This window comes from Ceratocystis lukuohia, assembly GCF_044167205.1.
Source record: "Ceratocystis lukuohia strain C4212 chromosome Unknown Supercontig5_pilon, whole genome shotgun sequence".
NCBI classification, from domain to species: Eukaryota; Fungi; Ascomycota; class Sordariomycetes; order Microascales; family Ceratocystidaceae; genus Ceratocystis; species Ceratocystis lukuohia.
In genome coordinates, this window is record NW_027263524.1 from 2,165,351 (window position 1) to 2,191,295 (window position 25,945).

At 44.7% G+C, this 25,945-nt stretch overlaps 3 protein-coding genes across 3 annotated transcripts; 2 read left to right on the forward strand and 1 right to left on the reverse strand.

Annotated features, from left to right (window-relative positions):
- Window positions 1-8,057: 8,057 nt before the first annotated feature.
- HOO65_050470 (putative double-stranded RNA/RNA-DNA hybrid binding protein) lies at window positions 8,058-9,149 on the forward strand (the record flags this gene model as incomplete). Its single annotated transcript, XM_071000907.1, has 1 exon — window positions 8,058-9,149. One exon carries the CDS (start codon window positions 8,058-8,060, stop codon window positions 9,147-9,149), a length of 1,092 nt encoding a protein of 363 aa, XP_070858529.1.
- A 3,115-nt stretch (window positions 9,150-12,264) lies between these two features.
- Window positions 12,265-13,962, reverse strand: HOO65_050471 (Betaine aldehyde dehydrogenase 2, mitochondrial; the record flags this gene model as incomplete). Its single annotated transcript, XM_071003313.1, has 3 exons — window positions 12,265-13,723; window positions 13,773-13,814; window positions 13,877-13,962. The coding sequence occupies 3 exons, from the start codon at window positions 13,960-13,962 to the stop codon at window positions 12,265-12,267; spliced, it is 1,587 nt and encodes a 528-aa protein (XP_070858530.1).
- A 4,367-nt stretch (window positions 13,963-18,329) lies between these two features.
- HOO65_050472 (uncharacterized protein) lies at window positions 18,330-18,983 on the forward strand (the record flags this gene model as incomplete). The annotated part of the gene is made up of 1 exon (XM_071000908.1): window positions 18,330-18,983. One exon carries the CDS (start codon window positions 18,330-18,332, stop codon window positions 18,981-18,983), a length of 654 nt encoding a protein of 217 aa, XP_070858531.1.
- Between the last annotated feature and the right edge of the window lie 6,962 nt (window positions 18,984-25,945).

The window sequence follows — 25,945 nt, forward strand, 5'->3', positions numbered from 1 at the left end:
CAATAATACATGAGGTAAGAAATTTGATAAAGTGGTGGTCGGTCCAAGTGGACTGAAGCAGATATCCAGCACTGAGGCAGTTGTAGGAAAACAGCCTATAATGGAAGAATCTGCTTAGAAGATGTAGAATCATCTGACAAACTGAACTGTCGTTATTCTAGTTGAACTTGACTATATTTAAGCAAACGACTTGATATGTCGTTATTCTAAATAGACTTTCTTTTGTTATTATATCAAATTGGCATAATTAATGCGAGGGGCATCGGGAAATGTGTTCGACCCGATGACTATTTAAGCTAATAACCCTAAATCCTCTAGTTTCAAGCAATAAGCATTATGGAATCTTGCGGGCTTCATGTTCTTCCGCCCCCGGTAGCTAGTAAAAAGAGGATTGTGAACAGTGAAATTTCCAATTTGTATAACCAACATTGTCGATGTAAGTAAAAGGAAGCCATCCCATTATCTCGACAGAAATACTATGATGTAGATGTATCTACTCAGCCTTGATATGGACACATAACATGATAGTTCACACACTTTTAAACTTAGAGCCTTGCCTCTATCTCCATGTATAAAGATAGTGTATAGTTTTGATAGCTTAGCTTGCAAGTATCTACATTTCTAGGGACTGCCGATGGTATTCACCACACATTTGAAAGATATCGACCATGAGAAGAACAATTCTCTTCCAAGAAACACATGAGTGCTCTTAGGAGAAAAGCCGAGAAAGGCCTAGGGTGTTTCATACGAGGCCGCAGGATTCTCTTGAAGCCTCCAACTTCAAGCTATTATATTCAAGCTATTATATATAGGCCAACGTTCACAGTCCATCCAGTGCCATAAACGTAATACCATGAGGCCATAAGAAATCGAGGGGCGTCAACCTCGCCGGCATTTTGCCTTGTAACCCGAATCTCGGGTCTCAAGATTGTTGCCCCTTACCAAGTTCAGCCGAACATTCGGGTTAATATCAGACATAACGTAATTTACCAGTAAGTGTAACAGACCAGTGAGCGGAACACTCCACTAGAAGAAGCGTAGAACGCCTTGCTGAAGTACTTTGAACTCTTTGGTGTGTCTCTGAAAATCCTGACAATCATAGAGTCAGCAGAGTTAGCGGCTGTTTCCCTGTAAGTCCAGGCAAGGACATAGACCCTTCTGCCCACTTTCTTGCCAGGAGGTTTCGATCCAGCTTTCTCTCAGAGGCACTGGTTGTTTCGATTCACCACTGGCCTGCTCAGCTATCATTACATATGACTGCTTGCTGATGGCTGCGTCCTGCCTTTTTACCACAGTCCCAGCCAGGTTTATTGGTTTCATTGTTTGCAGGCTTCTTTTTTCCATTCCTTTGCTTTCAGCACTGCCTGGGATAGAGCCTCTATGCTGTAGATTCAGGAACTTTGCTCTGAACTCGGGAGATACACAGCCTGCTAGCACCTTCAAATTGACATCCCCTTTAGGTGTTGGGATGGCCTAGTTGCATAGCTTGTTGATCTTTTCAGCCAGCCACAGGTATGCGTGCCCTGTTTCTCTTCCATGGCTATGAACTTGTGGGCCATAGCATGCTTGCATTCTCACTCAGTGGCCTTCCCTCCATGCTTTCATTGCTTTTTTGTATGATTTCCCTGCAGTGCGTTATCTCTTTTTTCAAGTCGTTCTGCAGGCTTGTTAGCTCCCACTTGCTTCACTTTGTGAAATGTTTCTTCCTCACTCTTAGCTTCTATGAGTTCAGCAACGTTTGCCATCTCCAAATCGATGGCATATTTAGCGACACTGACTACATTAGCATCAGTCTGGCCATCTACATAGTGCGTCTGGGCATTACTACCTAGTGCAAACCAGTGCTCTACAGTTTTATTGTCAATTGGGTTGGTTGTTTTCGTCGTATAGACCGAAATGTTAGGGCTGTTTAGGGTTACTCCATCTTCCCAGAGGTTTTTAAACTGAAGAATGTCCTTGATATGAGGAGTATTGCCGTGAAAATACCATCAAACTCAGAAATTCCTAGGTATTTCACCTAATGCTGGTGTAATATTCTCTTCCTTTTCTTTTTATGATGGTAGTGTTGTCTACTACAAAAATTTTAGGCCCATTGTGGACAATCCATTCACTCCTGTTCAGTGAAACCTGTACCTGAGACTGGAATCGGGAACGCCTTTGTGCAACTATCAATTATTATCGTCATCATACAGGAAATCATCAATCAGCTAATAGCTCGCTACAAAGCGTTAGAAGTCCCCGAACAAGCCTGCCTAAATACACTGGTCCTAGCAAAAATTCCACCTAGCTTTTGGTATTGGTAATGAAAGTGACAACAGAGATAGTTCATCTTTTCGTGATGAATATTTGTCCAAGGCCCTACCCGGCGAGGGCTCCTCAAGTTAGTCTCACTGGTATCTCCTTGGGAAACATATATCATCGACCCCTTGGACTGCCAGGACCCCAAAGACAGTGCTAGAGACCCAATCGCATTCTAATTATCTGCAAGGAAGGATTAGAAATCATAAGAGCAGCTCCCTGGAGTTAATAATTGAAGCCATGAAGCATTTTGAGAGGGAAACGACTGTTATTATAAACAAGATGGTCTTACTACAGGAAAGGGTTTGACAACTTGAACAAGAGAATAAGAGAGTAGGACGACGCCGGAGGAGAAAAAGGACTAGGATGCAAAAAGAAGGGCCTGTGACTATAGGGGAAGCATTACAATCAATTGATCAGATAGATATTGATGCACAGGTAGCAGCTGAATCCTCAAGAGGTAGTCGCGGAAGGTCACAAGGAGCAAAGGTTCGGCAGTGTAGTATTTGCAGAAAGACCGGACATAATGTAACGACCTGTCAGGAGACAGTTGAGGTCAACAGAGAATAGTATAGTGATCAATTTTAATTCATTAGATAGATTGTGGTGTTTCTATTGCGAATTTAATTCAGAGGGTTGATAAAAGTGCGTCGCTCGCTTATCATATACGTTACATGATTAGCTCCTAGCAACAGTAGATATTAGGAAGACGTACTGAATATCCTAGAAGGAGAGAATAAGTGATTATTCAAGTTGTTCTGTGTCTATCTATTTCTTGCCTGAAGATTGGATCTGAACTGATTTATCTATTCATTGTCTAGATCAAGCACATGGGCTTTTATGTCTGATACTAACCCTAACGCTTAGATGAACCGGATCAGGGTTAGAAATCCTGATAACCCTGACTTGGGTTACTGGCACCTAGAGATACTCTATCATAGTAGTATATCTGGAGAATGGCTTTGCATTATCATTAAGACAAAAATCTTGGTGCCTTTGGCTTGATTGCACTTCTGTGACACCTTTACTGGTCAATGTCTGAAGGCTGAATAAGCTTTATCTAGCAGTAGTCTTGTGAACTCATTTCACAGCGCTTGTGACATGTATAGAAAGGTGGTGGCCAGTCTCTTTACTTATGCATGTATCTGTAGTTTCTTTGCCAGGCTCACACATCTGGGCACTTGTTACTTACTTTTGGGAGTAGTGAGTTCGGAAAATTGCGTGGCTGAGATGGCCATGATTCGCATTGCTCAAACCCTTTTCTTATGAGGGGGTTATTGAGATTGCGCTTTTGCAGGTTCATGTCTCACTCTTTGTATCTAGGCCCGCAAATAGCTTGATCAGGCGAATATACAGTCATCAAGAACTGGACTGGATTGAGCCGAAACCACAGGTTGAAGAAAACTGGGATGCCTGCCTACGGACTCTTGAGGGCCATGATGATTGTGTGTTATCAGTAGTGTTATCAAATGATGGGAAGCGACTGGCATCAGGGTCAAGGGACAAGACAGTCAAGATCTGGGATGCAACTTCTAGTGTATGTTTGCAAACCTTTGAGGGCTATCATGATTGGGTGGCATGCTTAGCATTCACGTTACTAAAGAAGGAATATACTCTTCAACCCATCAACAGCGGTCCCCGCAGATGCCCTTCGCAAGGTACACCTTGGAGCATGAGGCATATTGTAGCAATTTTGCCATTTGATACTGAAACAGAGCGATAGGCGTAGGAAGCGAGCATTGAAAGGTGGAACAGATACACGATACCCAAGAATATGGCCTTCTCAAAATAATACACGATAAATATTGATTTAAATACTACTCTTGGCAGTGAAAATGGAAGGATAGACAACCGTCCTTCTTAGCTTTTATCATGCGGATAAGCCCAGAAATCTCGAATAGTATCAAAAAGTAACCTTCTTTTGCTTCCCATCAAATGGCATATTATCACGCTCACTCTTTGAAAAGAATTTCGAGTGAGCGAGTCTCGAGCCTAGATTTTTCACCACAGCATGGCAGGGCTTTAGGCTGTATCGGGAGGTTTAATATTCAAAACAAAACAAACTGATATAGGTTTACGGGCTAGCTGACTACTTCGGCATGCCGGCACTTTCTTCTTCTCAAACCCAAATCACACGTAGATACACAGTATAGAGTACTCCCTAGACACAAGTAGCTACGGTTATAATAAGAGAAAAAAGGAAAGTATATTATGTTTTCTAAATCTTCCCAGACGACCCCAATCAGACCAAGTGACAAGTGACAAGTGACCGATCCAACTGTGCAGATTAAAATACATGAGCAAGCCGGAATTGAGAGTGAGCCTGAACAAAGTCCCACGACCCCGCCTGCTTTCCTTTTATCCAACTAATTCTCAACCACCAAGTGTGCTACAGTTAAGGAAAAAAAAACCATAGTTCCTGTCCTTCCAGCTCTTCGAAGTGATCCAAAAATGACCTTGTCTATTCCGATGCAAGAATACATAAAGTCACGCCGCCTAGTACGCTCTAAAATCGATATCCTAGCAACCTTTCTTAAGATCATGCTGTCCCTAACTTGCGAAAACTATCCAATCTAGAAGAACAGATAGTTATTGAATATATTACTGACCTAGACTATCGAGGGACCACCCACCCCCTGTCTTTTCGAATAAGAAAAAGTGGTTAATTGACTACTCGCGGACCGCCAAGCGGCAGCCGTCAGCAAGCGCTGGGCTACCAACTTAATCAGGCAGCACATCGATCTTGAAGAATAAGGTCCCGACTTTCGTACTTAGCCTTATAGTGGTTTTATGTCCGATTAAAGCGCGTCTTGAGATCCTGTTGCCAACTGATGAGGTTAGAGGCCCAGCGCATGCTGACGGGAGATGTTTCGCAGTCGGCGAGTAGTCAATTACCCACTTCCCCCTCACCCAAGAAGGGGGAGATTTTTGGGAGTCTAGGTCGTTAATATATTCAATAATTATCGGTTCCTGTGGATCGGATGGTTCGCACGAGTGAGCAGCAATATAGTCTCGAGAGCAAGGGAGTTGCGGGATTTTTTTCAGACTCGCCTCTGATGTTCACTGGTAATTGACAACGCGGAACTTTGCGATACATGGCAAAGAAGTGTAGTCCTATCAACACTTGACCAGTGTTAGTATTTGGACCATAACCTCACATGCCAGATATTTGGTTTGTGTCACCTCAACCCTGCAGCATTGTCAAACATGCATGCGTTTTCATACAGGCCCATGGAGGGTCAGACTCCGTGTTTTATCACGCTCACTCCATCAAGGCTGGCACAATGGACGCTATACAATGTCAGTTTCTCGCTGCACGGCGCCGCAAATGAGTACTTACAAGTCAATTAGACTGTCAATTAAAGGACCCCAACAAGGATTCTGATTGTGCTGTTGGCCTGATGCGTTTCTCACGGAAGTACAATGTAATGTTGTAAACTTACACCAGACATGTGTCGGTCACCACCCACAATGTTTGAGCTTGGGTTCTTGTGGGGTGAGAGGCCACTTTTGAGGGGCTTCTACTGCTTCTCCCCATCATATGACAGATACGTAGAGATAACTGCCATTTGATGGGCGTGAAGGGACTCACGCTTGTGAAGCTGGTCATGAAACCAGACACTCAAAGTGACTGAAGAATGCAAGTGTTGCTGAAAGAGAATTTGACTGCTGTGAATGAAAAGTCTATCTATTTCCCTTTGCACGAGGAGGCGAGGCAGGTATCTTATAGTTAGCATGCTGGCTTCATCTAAAGTAGCTTGACAAGTTCCATTCCAAGTACCTATATTCCCAGCCACTGAAATTGCTGTTTTCGGTCTGAGTGCTGCCACGTTTTATTGCAGGACCACTTTGTGTACATCGAGACGGATCTCTAAGCAAGGAGAGAGGTTTTACACCACGGATAGAGGTAAAGAATTCACGGCCACAGGCATAATAAACGGGCGAACAAAATATATCAAAATCTCAGTGAGGGGCCTCACTTTTACTAACCACTCGGCTTTCCAACTGGCTTTGGTACTTATGGAGCAAGATGCCTGATTGCGACTCTTGCAAGGTTTGTAATTTCCTCTTAGGTCTTCCTCAGGCAGTTAATAAAGTAGCTTGAGGATGACCTCTTTGGAATGCTTTTAATTCTCAAGATAAATCGTTTGTTCATGGCAAACTTGCATAGCTAACATGAAAGCAGTGAAATTTAAGTATTCATTTTTCAAAATAGATGGTTATAAAATAGCGCTAATCCCATTCGTAAGTTCCTATATAGATATATGTGTAGTACAAATTGCAAGGGCGTACTGCACGTCCTGAAAGTGGAAGACGAGTGATCCGTGGTTTCTCAGTTGTATCTTGTCTCTCTAAATGTGGATCTCTGAAGTAACCTTCACCTAAGCGCCTGGACTGAGCAAAGGCCATGAAATGGCTCGTCGTTTCACATTCACTACAAGCGACTATCCGAATCATTTCAGGTTGTGATTGCTAGTGAGAGCACCTCGCCGAACTTAGTCAGGGGCAACAGCCCAATAAGCGCTGGCTCAGGTTACCGACATATATCCCAAACTTTCATCTTCGCGCATCGGTCGTTATGGAATGCCAGCCTTCATATGGGCAAGTATTAGGTGACTTTGTTTGAGCTTCACTATATATTGTGTTTTTTTTCGTGTAACCGACCTCAACTCACAGTTCAATCTATGAAATCAGCTTTGTAGGTCAAATAGTAGTCAGTCCTTTTTCCAAAGTAACCTTGATAGATACATTATTTGTTGCGGGACTTGTAGATAATACGTAGTTTACTGGTTAAGATGACTTTATTGCCAGATGGGGGGAAATGAAGAAACTATATAAAATGCTTGTCGGCAGTGTCCCTTCTTTTATCTTCCGCCGGGCTTTCTGCCATTTGTGCCTACTTTTCTATCTTGGTCTAGCCCTTCATCATTTACCTGTCCACACGGTAGCAACTTTGACCTACGTGCCACCCATTCGTCGCATAACCATGTGTGGCTATTTAGCGTCTTGTACATCAGCTTTGACTCGATGAATCCAGCCTCTACCACTAAGCATGGTTTCATCAAATGCTGAACCAAATACTATGCTTCCATCAATCCCGCAGAGACGACGCAAAACTAAAGCAAAGACAGTGCTAGCAATGTCGGACTCACTAGAAAAGGGTGGGGCATGCTTGGCACGACGTGATTGACATCGTGGTAGCTTTCGTTTAGCACGCAAGTATCCCATACAGTTCGTTTAAGAGACGGGTAGCGTAGAATTGCGCAGTCTCAAAGCCTAGCAATCAACATGGCAATGCTATTGATTATCTGCAGGCTGGGACAGGCTAAAGATCATTCAATCACATAAATTGGATTAGAGCTGCTCTGTTAGCGGTAACGCCACGTCATCTACATAAGCCACCTCTTGTCGTTTTATCTTAAGCCCGGCCGGCTAGCTTCTTTGTCTAAACATGAATAGAAACTGGTAACAAAATTTCGATATGCAACTGTTGACAAGGGATAGATCTTGTGCTTTTAACTCAGTGGAGGAATTCTAGCTCTCCATGACATAACACTATGTAAGTATATGGCATATGATGTGTGTAAAGATACAGGACTTGGTTTTTAATCAGCCAAGGTGATTTACGTGCTGATATATTCTTTTTTTTTTATCAAGGACTGAGCTCTAAATCCGTTTATACGCCATATATGATGCTCCTATTGGCGCCTGGCAGGCTACTGCTAGCACTTGACACATAAGCCCTGCCCTAGTCACCCATGTGTGCAGACCACCCTCTGTACTGGACGACGATTGACGGGAGCATCGATGAGGCAAAGGCCCTGTTACCACACCCGATCAGGGACTCGACGAAACTCCGGCCAGAACAGGAAGGTCCAGCCGAGTCGCTGGCAGAGAAACTGAGCAAAGAAGAGGCAGCCAAGGCTCACCTGGACCTGCTCAGCAAGGAGTCACAAGAGACGATGTGGGCCTACTCAGACGGCTCACGTAACAGTGATGGAGACACTGGAGCAGGCTGGGCTGTCTACTTCCGGGGCAAAATACTCGCACAGGGCAAGGGCTCATGCGGCAGATACAGAGAAGTGGCGGATGCGGAAGCGATTGCTGCCCTAAAGGCAGTCAAAGCGGCCGCTGAAGTCGCCCCCTCACAAGCAGAAGGCCTGAACCTATGTGTCGACAATTTGGGAGTGGTAAAGCGGATTGGCCGGAGGATGCAAAAACCGGGCACTTCGCAGCTTGCGATAGACGAGATCCGCCGCACCCTCGCAAGATGGCAAGGCGGATCAGACAACCTGGCCCTGGATAAGCCGGTGGGCAAGGTGCACTGGGTCCCAGGACACTGCGAAGTCCCGGGCAATGAGGCAGTCGACCAGCTGGCCAAAGCGGGTTGCAAGAGCGAAGACCTTCTGGTCCCAAAGGCCACAATGTCACTAACGGCAGCAAGAAGGTGGAGGAATGAAGCCTTTAAAGCCGACTTCCGAAACTGGATGAAAGAAAACTGCCCAAAGATCAAGCACCTCGGCGGAGCGCTGAACTGGCCGAGACCATACGACATCGGCTGGATGAAGGGGCTACACAGAGGCACAGTCGCCCGGATCCTGGCAGCGCGCTCCGGACACGGCGACTTCAAAGAGTATCACGTGCGGCTCAACCACAGGAACGCAGAATTACACTGCCCAGTCACAGGGTGCGATCAGGCCAAGACCTTTACCCACCCATGGGAATGTCTAGGCAATGAGAAGAACCTGTCCATGAGATTTGTACGAAAGCTCCTCACAGGAGACAAGAGCTGCAGATATCTGGCAGGGAAACTAGACCCTAAGTGGAGGGTGTTCCGCATTGGGACGTGAGAGAGGACGGTGTGGGAGAAGGTGATCAGCCGGGAGAGGGAGTGTGGAGGTACGAGTCTGTTTTTCTTTGCTACTTTTCTTTTGCATTCTTTCTACGCGTTGTTCACTGTTTTGTTTCTCTGTTGGATGATTGGTGTTTGATTTTGTTTTCGTTCTTTCCTTCCTTTCTTTGTTTTCTCCTTTTTTTTTTTTTTGCCTTTTGTACTTTAACCACGGTAGAGTGGAAACGAGCAACAAGGAAACTTGGGAGCAATTGCGCTTCGCTCGCCAAAACTCTATAGTGAACCTTGCAGAGGGTTAATTTCTGTCCGGTAACCAGTCCGGCGTCGTTTGATCTCTGTGATTCCCGTAGACGTTAAATATATTCAAGTTCAAGTTCAAGTCACCCATGTGTTGTGGAGAGTCTATCCCCATACCTTGACAGCCAATCTCCACATTTACTGTGGCTGAAGAACTATGAACCCTTTCACAAAACTTTATAAAGGTTGGTCTACAAAGACACCGAGGCGTAGGATGTGAGGTGAAAAAACTCTAAAAATATCGGAATAATCTACTGAATTCAGTTTTTCACTTGGGAAGTCACTCGTGATCCTGTACAACCGCACGTGGAACCGTGCTGGTATACAGATTGATCGAATTGGTGAAGCCGGAGTTCATGCCCGGGCTTGCCCAGGGTTAATCCGACTGAAGGCAGATTCCCCACAATACTTATCCTCCATGTCATTCATCCAACAAAAAAAACAATAATCAATGTACATGCAAACGGAGTCGAAAATGAAAGTGGGGCCGAAAGATATCGTCACCCTCTAGACAGGACTTTATATAGAATGGAGACAAAACGATGAATCAATTGAAGCCAAACACTATTATTCTGCTCGATGGCTGTTTGCAGGGATTGACGTGTTGTTGAGTTGGGGCCACCCATACCACAGTTTCCACATCGCCTTTCCCTCGCTGCCGCCGACCTTTCTCGACCCCCCACTTCTCGATAATTCCATTCCGCCTTCACTTGCGCATCAACATCTTTCTGGTTATTGTTATCTTTCCCCTCACCTACAGTTCTCTTGTCCCCATTCCGTAGCCGGCTTCTTTTGGCCCTGTGCCACTTGCTAAGGATCTCATTTCCTGGGCCGCCAAGTTGGGAGGAGACTAACAACAATAATCTGATCATCGACGTTGCGTTGACCCCCATTAGGGCAATTACTACGCAGGCATCAAGCTTAAGGGGGCATTAGATTTTGCGCACTCTCATTGGCTTGAACATACAGGTACAAGCCCCACAAAGGCGGTCAAGCTTGTGCACTAACAGTCAGCCAAATCTTGTCAGTAACCTAAGTCATGGTTACCAAGATCTCTGACCCTGATCCAGTTCTCCCGTACGTTAGGGTTAGCATTAGACATTAAGGGTCTTCATCCAAGGCCCAAGCGCTCGACCCAGAACATGGTAGTAATGGATATATAAACCGGCCGAGATCCGCCCCTCGGACTAGACTTAGATAGAAACAAACATAACATCAATAATCACTCATTCTCCTTCTTTCTCTTCTTCACCGGACATTCAGTACGTCCTCCTAATATCTACTGTTAAATCTCAAGTAGAAATACTGCCGCTCCCGTCAATTCCTTGTTCCGGGAGGGCCAATTGAGAGCCTTTGTCTCTATAACGTTTATTTTAGCCGCCTTTGCATTCACATTTAATCACTTGATTCCCATTCGCTAACTACAATGTAATCTCTCTCTACCCATTAGATGCAAGGCTTGTTATTCCTCAGTATCTTTATCTATCCTCTAGATGTCAGCTACAGCCCTTCTTCCCGTTCCAAGAGGATTATCCCCCAGCTCCCGGGCGACCTCGGCCTCTATACAGTCATCCTCCGCCTTACTCCAGTCCAAATATGCCATCATCTCCTCCCTGGTTCACTCTCTCGAACCAGCTGAAGTAGTGAAATACTTTAACCGCTTAGCTGCACATGAAGTTGCTGGTATAGGCAACTGGCTATCATCAGGTCTTTTTCCTGAGCGGGGGTTGGCTTGCATCATAGTACTTGAGAGTAATAACGTAGAATTAAGAAATCATGTTTCAGAGTAATGACCGAAGTCTTCAACATGATGAATATCCCTTTCGTCTTCATGCATATTCATACATATATGTTGTAATTCATGCTGACATTTTGTTAGGCTTTCCCTGATCGAAGCATCTTCGCGTGGATGGCTGGCACAGCAGTAGAACTTGGGCATTGTGGGTTTTGTATGGGTTTCAGGGTAGCACGCATATATTAACTTGGTCGATCGAATAATGAAAAAAATATGGTTGTATAACTAGGATCAAGAGTATACAGAAAGCTAGGGTTGAGGACGATATGAGGCCGACTTTATAAAGACAGCCATGCTAGGCTGATCCAAAGAGCTGGGACAGACGAGACGATCGAATGATCGCTTAGCAGAGGCTTCTGTCGGAATGCCACAAGGGAATTCTCAGTGCTAGTACTCTGGGAGATAAACTAACTGGATTCCCATGTTCACTGCGGCGCTTTTCCAAGCCAACTCTTGCGCTTTGTTTTATCTTCGCCCGTTGCTGATTACTTGCCAGTAGTATCTGTATGTCGGCCAATGTGATTTTCATTATCATACGATGAATTCTTAGGGCTTTGAGATGCGCTCTCATTACATGCCTACTGGTCTCTCATGTGCTTCTTCAGTTCCTCGTATATAGCTTCTATTTGAATAACTCATGTTTGCAGTCCATTTCGAAAAAAGCTCGGGCTAATGATATGCATGATACAAAGTAGACAAATTTAGTTGAGCGCCCAGACCGACGGTACAGACCTGCATCACATCACAGCTTCTGAACTTTGCGCTAGACATCGTAAATGAGTCTCCCTTATGAAATGACTCTAACAATGCGTCTTCTCAAATATCCTAGCTATCCTATTAACTCCGCATTCAGTTATCCCGCAGGCTATAGATCCAACAAGCCTCCATGTGTATGACATGCTGTGCGAAGCGGATGCAGACTTTATGGGTGGGCTGCATTTTATTTTCTAGTCTACTCAGTGATCTGCGGTTATCTAGTCATTTATTAAAGCGTGGGTCCATTTCTAAGCTAAGCTATTCCCTAACCATACCGTACAGGTGCCGCATCGTCCCGGAACCAATCCTCGGTAGCTAACATACTCTCAGCCGACGCATAGTTGATGACCGTGCTCTTCATCCGGGTGTAGGCATAGTATGCTTCCTTGCCATTTTCGCTCCCTACCCCCGAGCCGGGCTTGACGCCTCCCCATGGGCTGCTTGGGTCATTTCGATGATGGGTGTTGACCCATACAACACCAGCCTCGATCTGCTCTGTAACCCTAAAGGCCTGCGAGAGATCTTGGGTCCAAACAGCGGCGCCAAGCCCATATTCGCTGTCGTTGGCGAGGCTGATTGCCTCGTCTTCGGACTTGCATCCAACGACCACAACGACTGGCCCAAAGGCCTCCTCTCTCCAGAGGCGAGTATTGAGGACAGCTTGCGTATGGGCAGGATTCGAAGCGACCACGGTTGGCGCATAGAAGTAGCCAGAGTCGAGGTCTGAGCCATCCAGCATGCTCTTGCCCGTCATGCGCATGCCGCCACATAAAACGACGGCATGACCAGTGGCAACTGAGTCGTTGACCATATTGGATATCCGGTCAAGTTGCTCCTTGCCGATGACGGGGCCCATCATTGACTTCATGTTCCGCGGGCTTCCTATCCGCGGTACAATCGTCGACACCTTGATAGCGAGCTTCTGCACGAACTCGTCAAGGATAGAGTCCTGTACGATGATCCTTGTGACTGCCACACACGTCTGACCACTGGCAATGAATGAGCCAAACACAGCACCGTTGACAGCTGCGTCAATGTTGGCGTTTTCGAGCACAATCATCGGTGCCTTCCCACCCAGCTCAGCCGTCAAAGGAGTTAAGTTCCCGCCGATCAGGGCGCCGATCGACCTTCCCGCCATTGTCCCACCTGTGATGTCCACCTTGCGCACTAAGGGATGTTGGACTAACGCCTGGCCAGTCGTTGCACCATGGCCGGGGATCACACTGAGGACGCCGTCCGGGATCCCGGCGTCTCTCAGCACGCGGCCAAGAAGAAGAGACGTGACGGGCGCCAGCTCACTTGGCTTCAAAACCACGCTATTGCCAGCGGCGAGAGCTGGCGCAAGCTTCTTGACGGCAATCAGAAGCGGGTGGTTAAACGGCGTGATCAACGCCACCACACCAAGCGGCACACGATCGACCCAGTTATGTAGACTTCCAGTAGTCGGCAGTACGGAGCGCTCTTCAGTGCGCAGCAGAGCAGCATAGTACTGGAACCACTTGACCAAAGTGGGCACCTGGGCCGTCATCTCGCGTGTGGGCCGGCCGGTTTGTGTCACCTCAATGTCGGTGAAAATATCGATGCTGCCCATGAGCCTCGTTGCTGCGTTGTCAAATACACGGGCTCGTTCGTGGCGGCTAGCGCGGGACCAGGCTCCGCCTTTGTAGGCCGCGTGACCCAATTCGACGGCCATGTTTACTTCGGCAATGCCAGCGGAATGGACGCTATATAATGTTAGTCTCTCTCTACACGACGCTGCAAATGAGCACCTACAAGTCAATTGGTCTGCCAAGAGACGGGTCTTCAACGGAGATTCTGAATGTTCCATTAGTCTGACGGGATTACCATGGAAGTGCGACATGACGTTGCAAGCTTACACTGGGCCTGAGCCGGGTATCTCCTTGCCTCCAACCCACATGAGTTGAGCCCGGTTTCTGAGAGGGTCTGAACTTGGGGGATTCATTTTGAGCATGTCGATTATGTCACAAAGGTTTGGAGGTATCTGTCGTATAGTGCGTGAACAGAAGGCCACTTTGCTCGAATCTGGTCGTGAGACCAGGCACCTAATTATACTTTGAGACACAGGCGTGCCACCTCATGTATCAATACTTTTGAACATGTGACAAGTGGGGTTGAGTAAGACGATGTGGGGTAGAGGCCAATGTGATGTGATATCAATCACAATTCATGCTGAATCAAAGTGACAAAAGCGCCCAAGTATTGCTGGAGAGGAATCCGATTGCTGCAAATGGAGGAAATGACGTTTTTCTCTTTTTGTGAAAGGCGATTCGAACATCTTATAATCGACTATTCTGATTCATCCAAGACAACTCGACTGGTTTCATCTCAAAACCGCACGTGCCGAACGGTCGAAATCGAGCCTCCATCTATGTGCCATTTAGCTTAGTGCTTGTAGGACACACTATTACTATGCCCAACCTTGATTCCAGCAAAGGCTCCGATAGCACTACTTCTCAGGCAGTTGGTGGTATAGTGAGACCAAATTTGCCTTGGCCACTTTCACTTTGAAAGACCACCCCCAACGCCAAAGAGAAAGCGGTGAGATTTCAAGGCAGGCAGGCGGCTTTAGCTATGGATAGAGACGTCTATAAGAGGCAGTCATATCGTGTGTTCTATGCCTGGAGCCAGCGTCCTTCTCACGGCTTGTCAATCAGGCTGGCTAGCATCATGGATGAACATGTTTATTTTGCCTCCACCTCAAAGTGTTGCTGCGTACAGTTAGTCCATCGGAGATTCCGGCTCAGTGTATTTATGGTTTATAGTATAACGAGTAGCTGCGCCAGAATAAAGCTTGACACTAGCCTTTTAGAGAAAAGGCTTCCGCAGGCTTAATGATAAGACAATATGACATGCGTACAATCAGGCGTTTCTCTCGTTTTTTTGAACAAAACAAGTGGTGATAGACTATTGACCAAGGCTCTTTTGTGCCAGTCTACGGCGACCTCCTTCAGCGGGTAATGCCATATCCCTAGTGCAAGGGACAATGGCCTGTACTAGTTTGCTTTTTCTAATCACTGGAAGCTTAGGCTCATCCATGGATCAACTGCTCCTCCAAATCATGCATCATTGTTGCGCAATTTTTCCTATTTAGTTGTTAATTCTCGCTCAGGTCTACTATCTCAGATCCATTTACAAGGGTCTGTAGCAGATGAGACGCCCTGTTTGCTGCAGCAAACCCGCCACCTGAGATAAAGCTCAAATTATTTTGTGAGTAATATAAAGCCATGACTGGCTGCCAATTCATCTGATTAGGAACCCATGTTTCGCGGCAAGGATATCCTTGCCAGGTTGAGCATTCATTCATGTGAGATCTTGTAATATAGCGCCTACAGCATCACTGACAACATCATCATGTCCCTTGCTAGAAAAAGCCCACTTTATGAAAGGCATCTTCAATTTGACAAATGCAAAACTGTTTATCCAGGATATTATACATTGTAAACGTCAAATCGGCCTGTCTCGTGCACCGTGGCGAGTTTGCAAGTCCAAGAATGCCGGATACCGTTCAGAATCAGGATCAATGGATTTAACGGGACTAGGATTGGCCTTATCGCTCCCTAAACGACGACGAGCTGTTGTGCTTGGTGATTTGCGTGCAGACACATTGGCCCGTTAATGATAAACACTCAGTTGATTAATATTCAGTTCCTCAGCTAATCATGCATCTAAACCTTTGTACCTAGAGTGAAGACATCATAAACGCAATTTTGCACCACGCGGACACATTCAAAGCTTGCCAATGCTATCAAGTCGCTTCAAAAACGCCCGGCCGCAATAAAACCTCGCCCTGGAATATGTGTCCTTGCCGGAAAAAAGTTGTTGTCCTATTCACCACCTCCGTCCATGTCATTTGGGGCGAGTGCAGCTTGGAAACAGTCATTACAAGACGCAAACTCAGAAAATGACAGGGGCCATGTATCTTTCAAGCAAAATGGCAGTGTATCCTTGACAGCAAGCCCATCACAAATATGATATCCCACCGCTATGTAACATAGCCAGCCCTCTTCATCTTGGCGACGAAAAAAGCACCTAGGGCCACGAGCTGTTCTAATGACCAGGATCCATTTCTATCGCATCGTGCTATACCGACAAGTGAAGAGACCTCACAGCTGTCTTCAGAACCAAGCAGACACAATGCTACCTACCAGCCCAAATAGCCTCTGTATTTCTGCAAGGGAAAGTTGACATAGATCACGTGTTGTTTATGCTGGCTTGACAAAATTGGGGAAGTGCAGAGATCCTGTTGCACACTGAAGGATTGAAGTCGTGAGCGGCAAGATGGAAATTTGAAGTGGAGACAAAGCCGTCAATTCACGACAGAAAATGTGGAGATTTGCGACAGGAAGTTAACCCTAGCATGTTTTTGAATTTATTAACCCTAATCAAAGCAACTTGATAATACACGAGTGTGGGTGTGTTTTCTAGGAACCTCTCTTTTTATCTCAAGTTCAAACATGACAAAGTAAAATAGTCAGCACTGGTTTGTTCTTTAGAGTTGTCTGTTGGTTGATGTTTGTTTGTTTTCGTTCATTCCTTTTTTGCGCCCTTTTGAACTTGGTCCACGTTAGAGCGGAAACGGACAACAGCAATGGCGCTTCGCTCGGCAAAACCCTATAGTAAACCTTGTAGAGGGTTAATTCTGTCCGTTAGCCAGCCAGTCCTGCATCGTTTGATCTCTGTGATTCCCGTAGACGTTGAATATATTCAAGTTCAAGTTCAAGTTGCTCTTTAGGCTGATGCTTTATTTGATCCCTCCTAGCGGGCTGGTGTACCTAGTACCTAGCGAGCAACACAGCATGGTCAAGGTATCATCACATCACGCCTACTGATAAGCCAACCCTTGTCAATGGGATGTAAATTTTCAATACCCACGTCTCAAATCGGGATGTTATTTTCGAATCTAATGTCCTAGGCATGTATAGCAAGACATAGGCCTGATGAGATTATGCTCAAACACATGCATTCGCCTTTACCCTGCATGGATCGGCTTTAAGCTACCCATGAACTATGTTCTCCATCCTCAACAAAAACTGGCCCAATTGATCATCGATGTCTCTCTAATTGTCACTCACTAATGAATCATGCATCTACTGGGGCTTTCCCTCTGTGATTTGCCATACAATGCTAAACTCTGACGAAAACGCAATCAGTTGTCCGATTCTGCTACCGTGGTTGCTAACTGTCGGGAATATGATTTAGAATCACACGGCGTAAATTCGGTAGACTTTGGTCCACATAGTTCTCTTTGAAGTCCTGCCGCCGGAACCACAGGAAGCGGATCGGGGAAGACGGGAAAATTCACGCAACAATGGCTGCCTAGAGGGACAGCGGCTAGAACAGCTCACCTGGTGCTTGTCTTTGAGCATGTCTATACTTCCTCTTGTCCTCGGTTGCATCTGTGTCATTATCAACTGCTAAAAATTGACCAAGCTTTGGGCTTTTAGTGATAATGTCTGGAAACAATACATGCTGAAGTAAAGTCCAGGCCCTCTATTCTGTACACGGGATCGCGGGACAAAGCCGGTGTGTACTTGAATGCTATAAGGAGATAAGGAGTCTAGGGTTGGCTGAGTGCGCACCGTGGAGTAAATGCTCTAGCACAGGGATGCAACGCACGTGGTGGGCATAGAGAGGTGGTAAATGCGCGAGTGATCGTAGATCCCAGAGTAGGACGGATTGTAGCTGAAGTCGCTCCATAACAGACAGAGCGTTGAGGCCCATGCATTGACAAGCCATCAGTATCAAAACAGATTAAGTGAAAGAACAAGAAAATCGGATGTTTCTTAGCTGAGAGCTGATGAGATGCAACGCATCTTTGTCACGTGGGAGAGCGGGAAGGAGAGCTTGGCACTGAAAAATTCTATCGATAGGCTGAGTTATTCTCTTCTCGATACACAGTTTCTTCACTTTGTTTCTTCAAATCTACAGCTTCGGGGGAATACCAGAGCTCGACCGACTTGACGAAGAAATATCATGCGCATCGATCGGCCTTAGGGCGATGGATAGAGGTAAGCGTCAGAGGGAGCATAATTTCACCGTTCGCATGTTGATTCGGATAGTTGTTCTTGAATTTCGGCGTCATAAATGACACAGAGCTGTCAAAGCTTCAGTAATATTATGCTCAAACTACGCACTTGCCATGCCTCTTTTCAACGTTTCGGCTTTAAGCACTATCATGAGTGGGCACAAAGCTTGTCTGTTGCCTTTGATGATCTTGTTAAATAGCCCTTTCTTCCTCACACAAAACCACAAGTTGAATTCGACTTTGTTAACCATCACTTTTCTTCCATTCGTTCTTACTCACCAACTATGCGTTTCTTCAGTATACTTTCTCTTTCCTTTCTGCTCGTCGGGGCAAATGCAGGTGTCCTTGAGGAAGCAGGCTACACTTTCAAGAACCTTGGTGATGGGATCTGCACTGTCACCTCTAAGCAAGGTTCCGACCGCGGCGAACTACCAGACAAATTCAAAGTCAACAAGGCAGATAAAACCATCACTATCCAACATTTAAACATTGTTGGTGACAAAACCCCTAATCAGCTACCCAGTTCCACGATAATGGCCGCCGTCTGCCGTGAATTTGGTTTGGAGCCTGATAATCTCAACAAGGTGGTCATGAGCGTTTACAAGGACTTTCGTCTCCAAAACGCCTTGGACACATATCGCTCGATCCACTATGATATGAAGAAAGACGAAAAGATTGTTACTACCCTAATTTGCCCCGGAATGGGCTCGGATATGGATACGAATACGGATAGGGATGTGTGGCTTGATCTCTATGAATTCATGCCTCTTCAAATGGTGAGAAGTATGCTCACCATTAATTCAATTGTAGGTAAGATTTCCATCGACGAGGGCGATGATACCTGTTTGATGTCCTACTTTATCGAGCCAAATGAGGAAGACGACGAGTCAGTTATTCACAACTTTGATGAATATGGTAAGAAATACGGTGACTCCTAGACGTGGAAGGGCTATCTCATCTGGGTAGAGACAGGCATGGTGGATGGCATAATAGACTCTTTTTCAGAATACATGTGTCCATATTCACTTCTCATACTTGGAGGGACTTGCATCAGCAATCAATAACTTCAAGTAACCATGTCAGACTCTACCACATCCTTGGCTCATTGAACTCGGATCGCCCTAGGTCTAGGACATGAATTATTTATCAAGAGACTCGTAACACACTACACCAGTTTTACGAAAGTGTAGGTCTCACGGAGTAAAAATATGCAAGTGATATTTAGTTTACTATTCGTATGTCTCTTATTCTCTGTAGAAGTACATGCCCGAGTTGCTGCTTCTATCGTATACTCGAGAACGAGAGGCAATGTCGAGGTTCGCAGAAGAAGATATGATAAAGATAGCTCCAGCGGTGAACGTCTCCAGGCTTTCTCCATTCCAGCATGAACTCAGAATTGCATGTCTGGATAACATCCAGATTAACGAGAAATACCAACGATCGAGTATGAATGTGTGTAGCAGTGATGAGAGAACAAAGAGACTGGATATCCTGTTGTCATAAACACTACAAATCTTTTACTAAGCTTGTAAAGCATATATCGTGGTTAAAACAAAGATTAGGATGACACTCCCGGCTATTGAGACTTATAGTAACTTTCTCGACACACATAACGGTAGTAAGCTATCACAGACTTACTAGCTATTAGCTTGGGATCCTGTCTTGGCAATTTTCCCTGTCATACGTGGGAATAATAAGAAGAAATAACGCAACTTATAGTTAAGCTAGGGTATAATTGCCCTAAGCTTATCCTTCAATACAGGTGCTTTGCTTATTTCCACTTACAGGGCCTAGGCTAGTCTTCGTCCTTCATCCCATCAAGACCAAAAACACAGTACCTGACAAGCTACTAAGCTCTACAATATTGTCTACGAATACGCCGGGGGGGTAGAATCAATAGACGGCGCACTCAGCGCGAAACTCTTGCTAGTTCCGTGAAGCTTGCTATCTCCATTGAAAAACCTTGAGTCACATTTATGTCAAATCCACATGCATGAGGCTCCTTGCCCCTGTGGCAGGGATAGATGATCGGTCTCCTTTCAGAACACCAAGCACAGCCCATTGGCCAGTATAAGGCCTACAACTGTGTTTGTCCACCTATGGGCTGTGCTATATAAGGATGGATTGTCGATATTCACGGAAGAAGATGGCTTTGGAGTAACAAAATAATTTCATAACATGATGATAAAATGATTTATTTTTGGGCCAGACGAGAAAACAGGGAGGGTAGATGTAAGGGGTTTCTATGGAAGACGAGGCTAGTGCTCGCCCTTCGTTAGCCGGACTAAAAGCTGAGCCGTGAAACGTCTCCCTGATAATTTAATTTCTACACTTCGGGAAAACTGTTGGAGATCCAACTTGAAGAGATAATATGGGAGCTATAGCAACTCTGTTATCGTGTGCCTCGATAGCGAGGTGAACATAGCTGCTATATATCGTTTTAGATGTACGGCATTCTTGATTTGGTGACCATCTTACGCATTCTTGATGCCGATGTAGCTCCAGCGATGTAGAAATAGTAGCATAATTGAACGTGTTTAGAGCTACTTGAGAAGCATCCGGACAAGTACATAAGAGTGCCTCGCCGCATCATACATCTTCTTTTCTTGTTTCTCCAGAACATCGGTTTTATACTTCTCATACCTCGACTTCGCTCACAGTCTCTTCTTGAGCCTTCTTACTACTCTCTTCTTCTTCAATCCTTAATTTTGTTACAACATCTTTGCCATTGCAAAGTCCCCTCTACAAATCATTAACCAGAAACTATCACTCCACAATCATGCAACGCTGGACTGTTACCCTACTTCTCGCCTTTGCTGCCAGTGCTCTGGCAGCTCCTCCTAGCAACGTTCAAAATGTTGGCGAGAACAAAAACCTTGACGGTGTTGTTAGACGTGACATAAACTGCTCTTTCGCTGGTGATGTTTGTATTTGCACTGACGATGATGGTGTATCTTTCGAGGCTCTTGATGCGTTGTGCCTGCAGTAGCAGCTTGTCAGCCTTTGGTAGAACTACCTTCAACATAGAGATAGCCAGGACAAGGATGAGATTGGCGATGAATAGCAGTCCTAACCGCCTAAACTATCATTCAGACAAATATTTGAGTTAGGCTATACTACTAAAATATATCCGTACATGAATGTCTAAGAATTGCTCGATGTTGAACTGTTGGAATGGTTTGGTGAAATGTTGAATGACTTGTGTTGGACCTTTGCTTTTAGCAAGCTACAGTCCAGCGAGTTGTAGCAAGATCCTAAACTGAACTTGAAAGAACTGGTGATCGATTTCCAACTTAGCATGTTAATCTCATCAAGTGGCATAGCCACAATTACAGCAAAAGATATAAAGATATCGTATGTATCCTGCACTTAGTTGTCATGCTGTATTTATTCAGATTTTATCTTTTATGCTATCTCTAGCCTTAAAGCTAATATTTCGATTGTTGCCAACGGCAGTGGGAGAATGTTTACCGATCCGACATGGTGGTGCCATCTCAGTCATTCAACTAATCTTAACTTCTGTTGTTTAAGCTCAAATTGGAGATACCGGAGTTTAGTCCTTGGGATGGAACTTTCAGCCGATATTGTTCCTTAGTATATCCAGTTTCCCAAGTCAGCGTGTTTCAATGTTGAATAAATCTTGGTGTTCATTGGAAAGGAGAAAAGGAAAAGAATCAAAAATGCCGCCCAAACGAAGGCATACTATCCATGTAGAGATCAAAGCTCACAATGTTCTAAATACTACTAAAAAACCACACGATGTCCTTTTGGGTGGAAGGCTAGTAGTCCATTAGGCCCAGCCTTTGCAACATTTCTTACACTTGGATGCGCATTGTGCTTATTACTTGGTCAGTACAAGGACGTTTAGGTCATGTCTCTTACACTTTAGAAAGGAAATGGTCAGGACCAATAGAAGGTCTTATCCAAGACGAACATGGGCCACTCCTTAGAAAAAGCTCTTGGGAAACTAGGGTAACGTAAGTTACAAGTGAGCGCCTAATCCAAGTGAGTGCCTAATTTCTTTCCCACCTACATTCACGATTCTTTCATAAAAACACAATAAAGCATCTTATTGAGTAAAATTGATTTTTATTCTCTTCTTTAGATGTCTTGACACCAATCTAACATGTTCTTGAGTTATGACCAGCCTTACTTAATCTTCCACACTGCCTTTTCCTTGCCAGCTCTGACCTTCCCTAACCACCACTTCTTGATAGTTCAGCCATCACCTGCACATTAACATCTTTCTGATCAATTTCATCTCTTCCCTCACCTGCAGTGACCTTTCCTCCATCTGATAACCAGGTCCTTTTTGCTCTACACTGCTTACTAACAGTCATGTTTGCCTGTCAAAGCATCTGGTTCTCAGACTTCAATAAGGCATTCCAATGCATTATTTCCATTATTCCCTTTGAAAATGACCTAAGTGTCTCATGAATTCATGAGGGAGAGTTACTTCAATCATGCCTCACTTGTCTTTTGAGGTATTCAGATTTTTAGCTGGCCTCAAGCACTGTCTTTGGGTCTTTGAGACCCAAGGGTCCAGGAGGCCGGCCTCCTCCATAGCCAGTGTTGGAGTCTGTAGCTGCACAATTTGAATACCTCGAAAGATGAGTGAGGTGGCATCAAAGAAGCTCCTTCATCAATTCTTAGGGCATTTAAGTAACTTTCAAAGGGAACAAAGGCAATAATGCATGACAATGCCTTATTGAAATCTGAGAACCAGATTCATCAACAGGCAAATGTGACTGTTAGTAAGCAGTGTAGAGCAAAAAGGACCTGGCTACAGAATGGAGGAAAGCTCACTGCAGGTGAGGGAAGAGATGAAATTGATCAGAAAGATGTTGATGTGCAGGTGATGACAGAATCATCCAGAAGTGGTGGTCAGGGAAGGTCAGGGCTGGTGAGGGAAAGGCAGTGTGGAATTTATAGTAAAGCCAGTCATAACTCAAGAACATGTCACATTGCTTCTGAGATATCTAGAGAAGAGAATAACACTTAGTTTTAATTGATAAGATGCTTTATTGTGTTTTTATAAAAGAATCTACAATGTAGGTGGTAAAAAAATTAGGCACTCACTTGGATTAGGCGCTCACTTGTAACTTACGTTACTCTATAGCGAGGGTCGGCTAATAGCCCTAGCCATGGATTTTTTGAAGTGGCGCTTACGTTCTAAGATACTCCGAGTCACCGAACAGTAAAGCCGAAGGATAGAGAATTAGAGAACATAGTAGTTTCATCGGGGTTCGCAGCATCGCGGTAGAAGAGAGCGTCATCTATCGAAATTTTGAATATATATGCTACTGGCTTTATATGTGGCACATGCCTTCATGAAATAAATTCTATGGAAACGAAAAAAAGGCCTGTAATTTGAGATTGCAGACAATGGCGTAGAGGGAGGGTTTTTGTTGAATAGATCCAATTGTTTTAATGTTCGTTTATTAAAGATTTCACCTCTACATTCACCACGTCCCGCGATTCCATTCCTCTTCTATTATGCTTATGAGGATGCATGAGGATTTCTGATAGTGTAGAATAGATCTTGATGATTGAATCAGTTGGTTTATTAAAGGGTTCAAGTCTATGCTACGTCCTGGAACTATTCCTTTTGTATTGTGGTGTCAATCATGTCACGTGATCAGCCACAATAGGTTCGGATAAGTGGGGCACGTATGGGACGCCACTTAACATATATACCGCGCCACGCAACAGATAGGGTGTCAATTCTTTCATGGGTGTTCAGCGGTAGGTCTTAGTTTTGAAGAAAAGAGGCACGTGTGGGATGTGTTGTGAAGTGTCTTGACTTTCTATTGGTTTCTTAAAGGATTAAGTTATTTCAAGCTGGAGTATTTATGCCCAGGTTTACCCAGTGTTAATCCGACTGAAGGCGTGGCGCACTATACGGGTTAAGTGGCGTCCCATACATGATCCACTTATTCATAGCTCTTGTGGCTGAAGATCCATGATAGCAACTGTTGTGGAGATTCCAGCTCCACTCGGAATAACGTCGGGTAAACATGTTATGTAGATACGTGGCGCACGATGTTGTGAAGAGATTTAGAACTTAGTCCTCAATCAATTCGAATGAAATAGACATATGTCACAACAGCAACTATTTCTCGACAACTGAGTATGTGTAAGAGGCAGACATTCTGTGAGTCCTCGAGATCAGGGTGTGTCACATGACTGGTCAGCTGACAGACCCTGCACGATGATCCTTCTGGTTGTTGTCAGGGGTATGTACTTCTCTACCCCTCTTCTGCTTAGAATCTAGATAGTTTGATAGTTTGAATGATAACGCATATTTGAATTTACAGTATGCAACAGTTAAGTAAAGAAAAGTATAATTCTCACTCCTCAGGGCTTGGAAATGACCCAAATTACATATCTATCACTCCACAAGGATATACAAAGCACTGCCTGTTACCCTCTGTGATCGATGACATGGTAAACCATCCCCCGAAGCGATATTGTCCTGAAATCGCGCAAACTATCTGATCTAGAGGAACATACTATTGTTGGATATATTATCGATCTAGGCTCTAGAGGGTTCCCCCCTGGCTTTGTGGTGTGGAAGAAATGGCCAACCGACCGCTAGTAAGCGCTGGGCTGCTAACTTCATCAAGCGACAACTAGACCTTAAGACGTGTTTTAACCATAGATATGGCTATGAGAAGGCTAAATGTGAAGATCCAGCCCTCATTCACTATTGGTTAAGGCTTATGGAAAACAAAATGGCGAAGTATGGTATCAACCTAGCTGACATCTATAACATCGATGAGACTGGCTTTATCATATGGGGGGCGGGGGGTTATTGTAAGTATTCTATTATGGTTTTTGCATCAAGCGGGGCTTCGGGTTTGCTTTAGATCGTTTGTTGGCTGATACTGGTGTCACTAGATATGTTACGGTAATGAGGTAGCTTCGTAGGTAACTCTCATATCTGGGTTTCCTTCTACTCAAAGCCACGTATAAAATCTAATCTAACAACTATTTTGGGTTAGTAATGGGAGGTATTTCTTAATTTGAAAGGAAGTGCTGGCTCAACGCCAGTAAGGTGATTGCATTTATAGAACTAATACTAAAGACATAAGATCAAGAGGATGAAAGAATGCTGAAAGAATAGCTCAGACTTGTATGGCTTCCAAGGATACAGACTAAATCCGTCCTTTTGATGCCCTACCATTCAGCTATTTGCCATCCTATTCTTCATCATCGGACGGAAATCCGCACCAGTCATCAGAGACTGGTTCATCATATCCATTGATATTGGTTAACCAGCAAACTCTGGCTAACCAGTAACAGTTTGTGTAAACTGTAGGGGGCTGCGGAACGTATGTAGGACTTGGAGCTGCCATAACGGCCTTGCCAGCAAGAGTGAGTAGTGTGGTTGCAATCCAGGACTGTATGGCTAGTGTATTAGTATTGGTTGATAATGAAGAAATTTGAAGTTGAAAAAGGAAGCTCAAAAGCAGGAGAGAGCTTAGAATCAGCTTATGGAAAAATGAGAGTTCGAGTGAAGAGCTTAGTCAACATGTAAAGTGTCTTGAATATGAAAAGTGATGAGAGTCTGAAGAGAAGCAAACACCAGCTGTTGTAGAGGAAGAGCAGTCCTTATATACATACATTCTCAAGCCCAAGCTACACAGCTGTACATCTCTGCGATTACAACTGGGCTTACCTCGACTCGATTAAAAGATGCTCTGTTCCAGTAATGTGATACACTGTAAGCTGCTATATTGCTCGTGGTGGTAAAGCATACTGAGGCTTCATAGATTTATCTCATTATTAGACATGAAGCCATACCATGCGCCACCACCCTTTCGACAACCCAAGGCAGGCCCCAACCATTTGGGAATATCTGAGGCTTTTCTTGTACAGCTAGTATCTCTCGCTGATT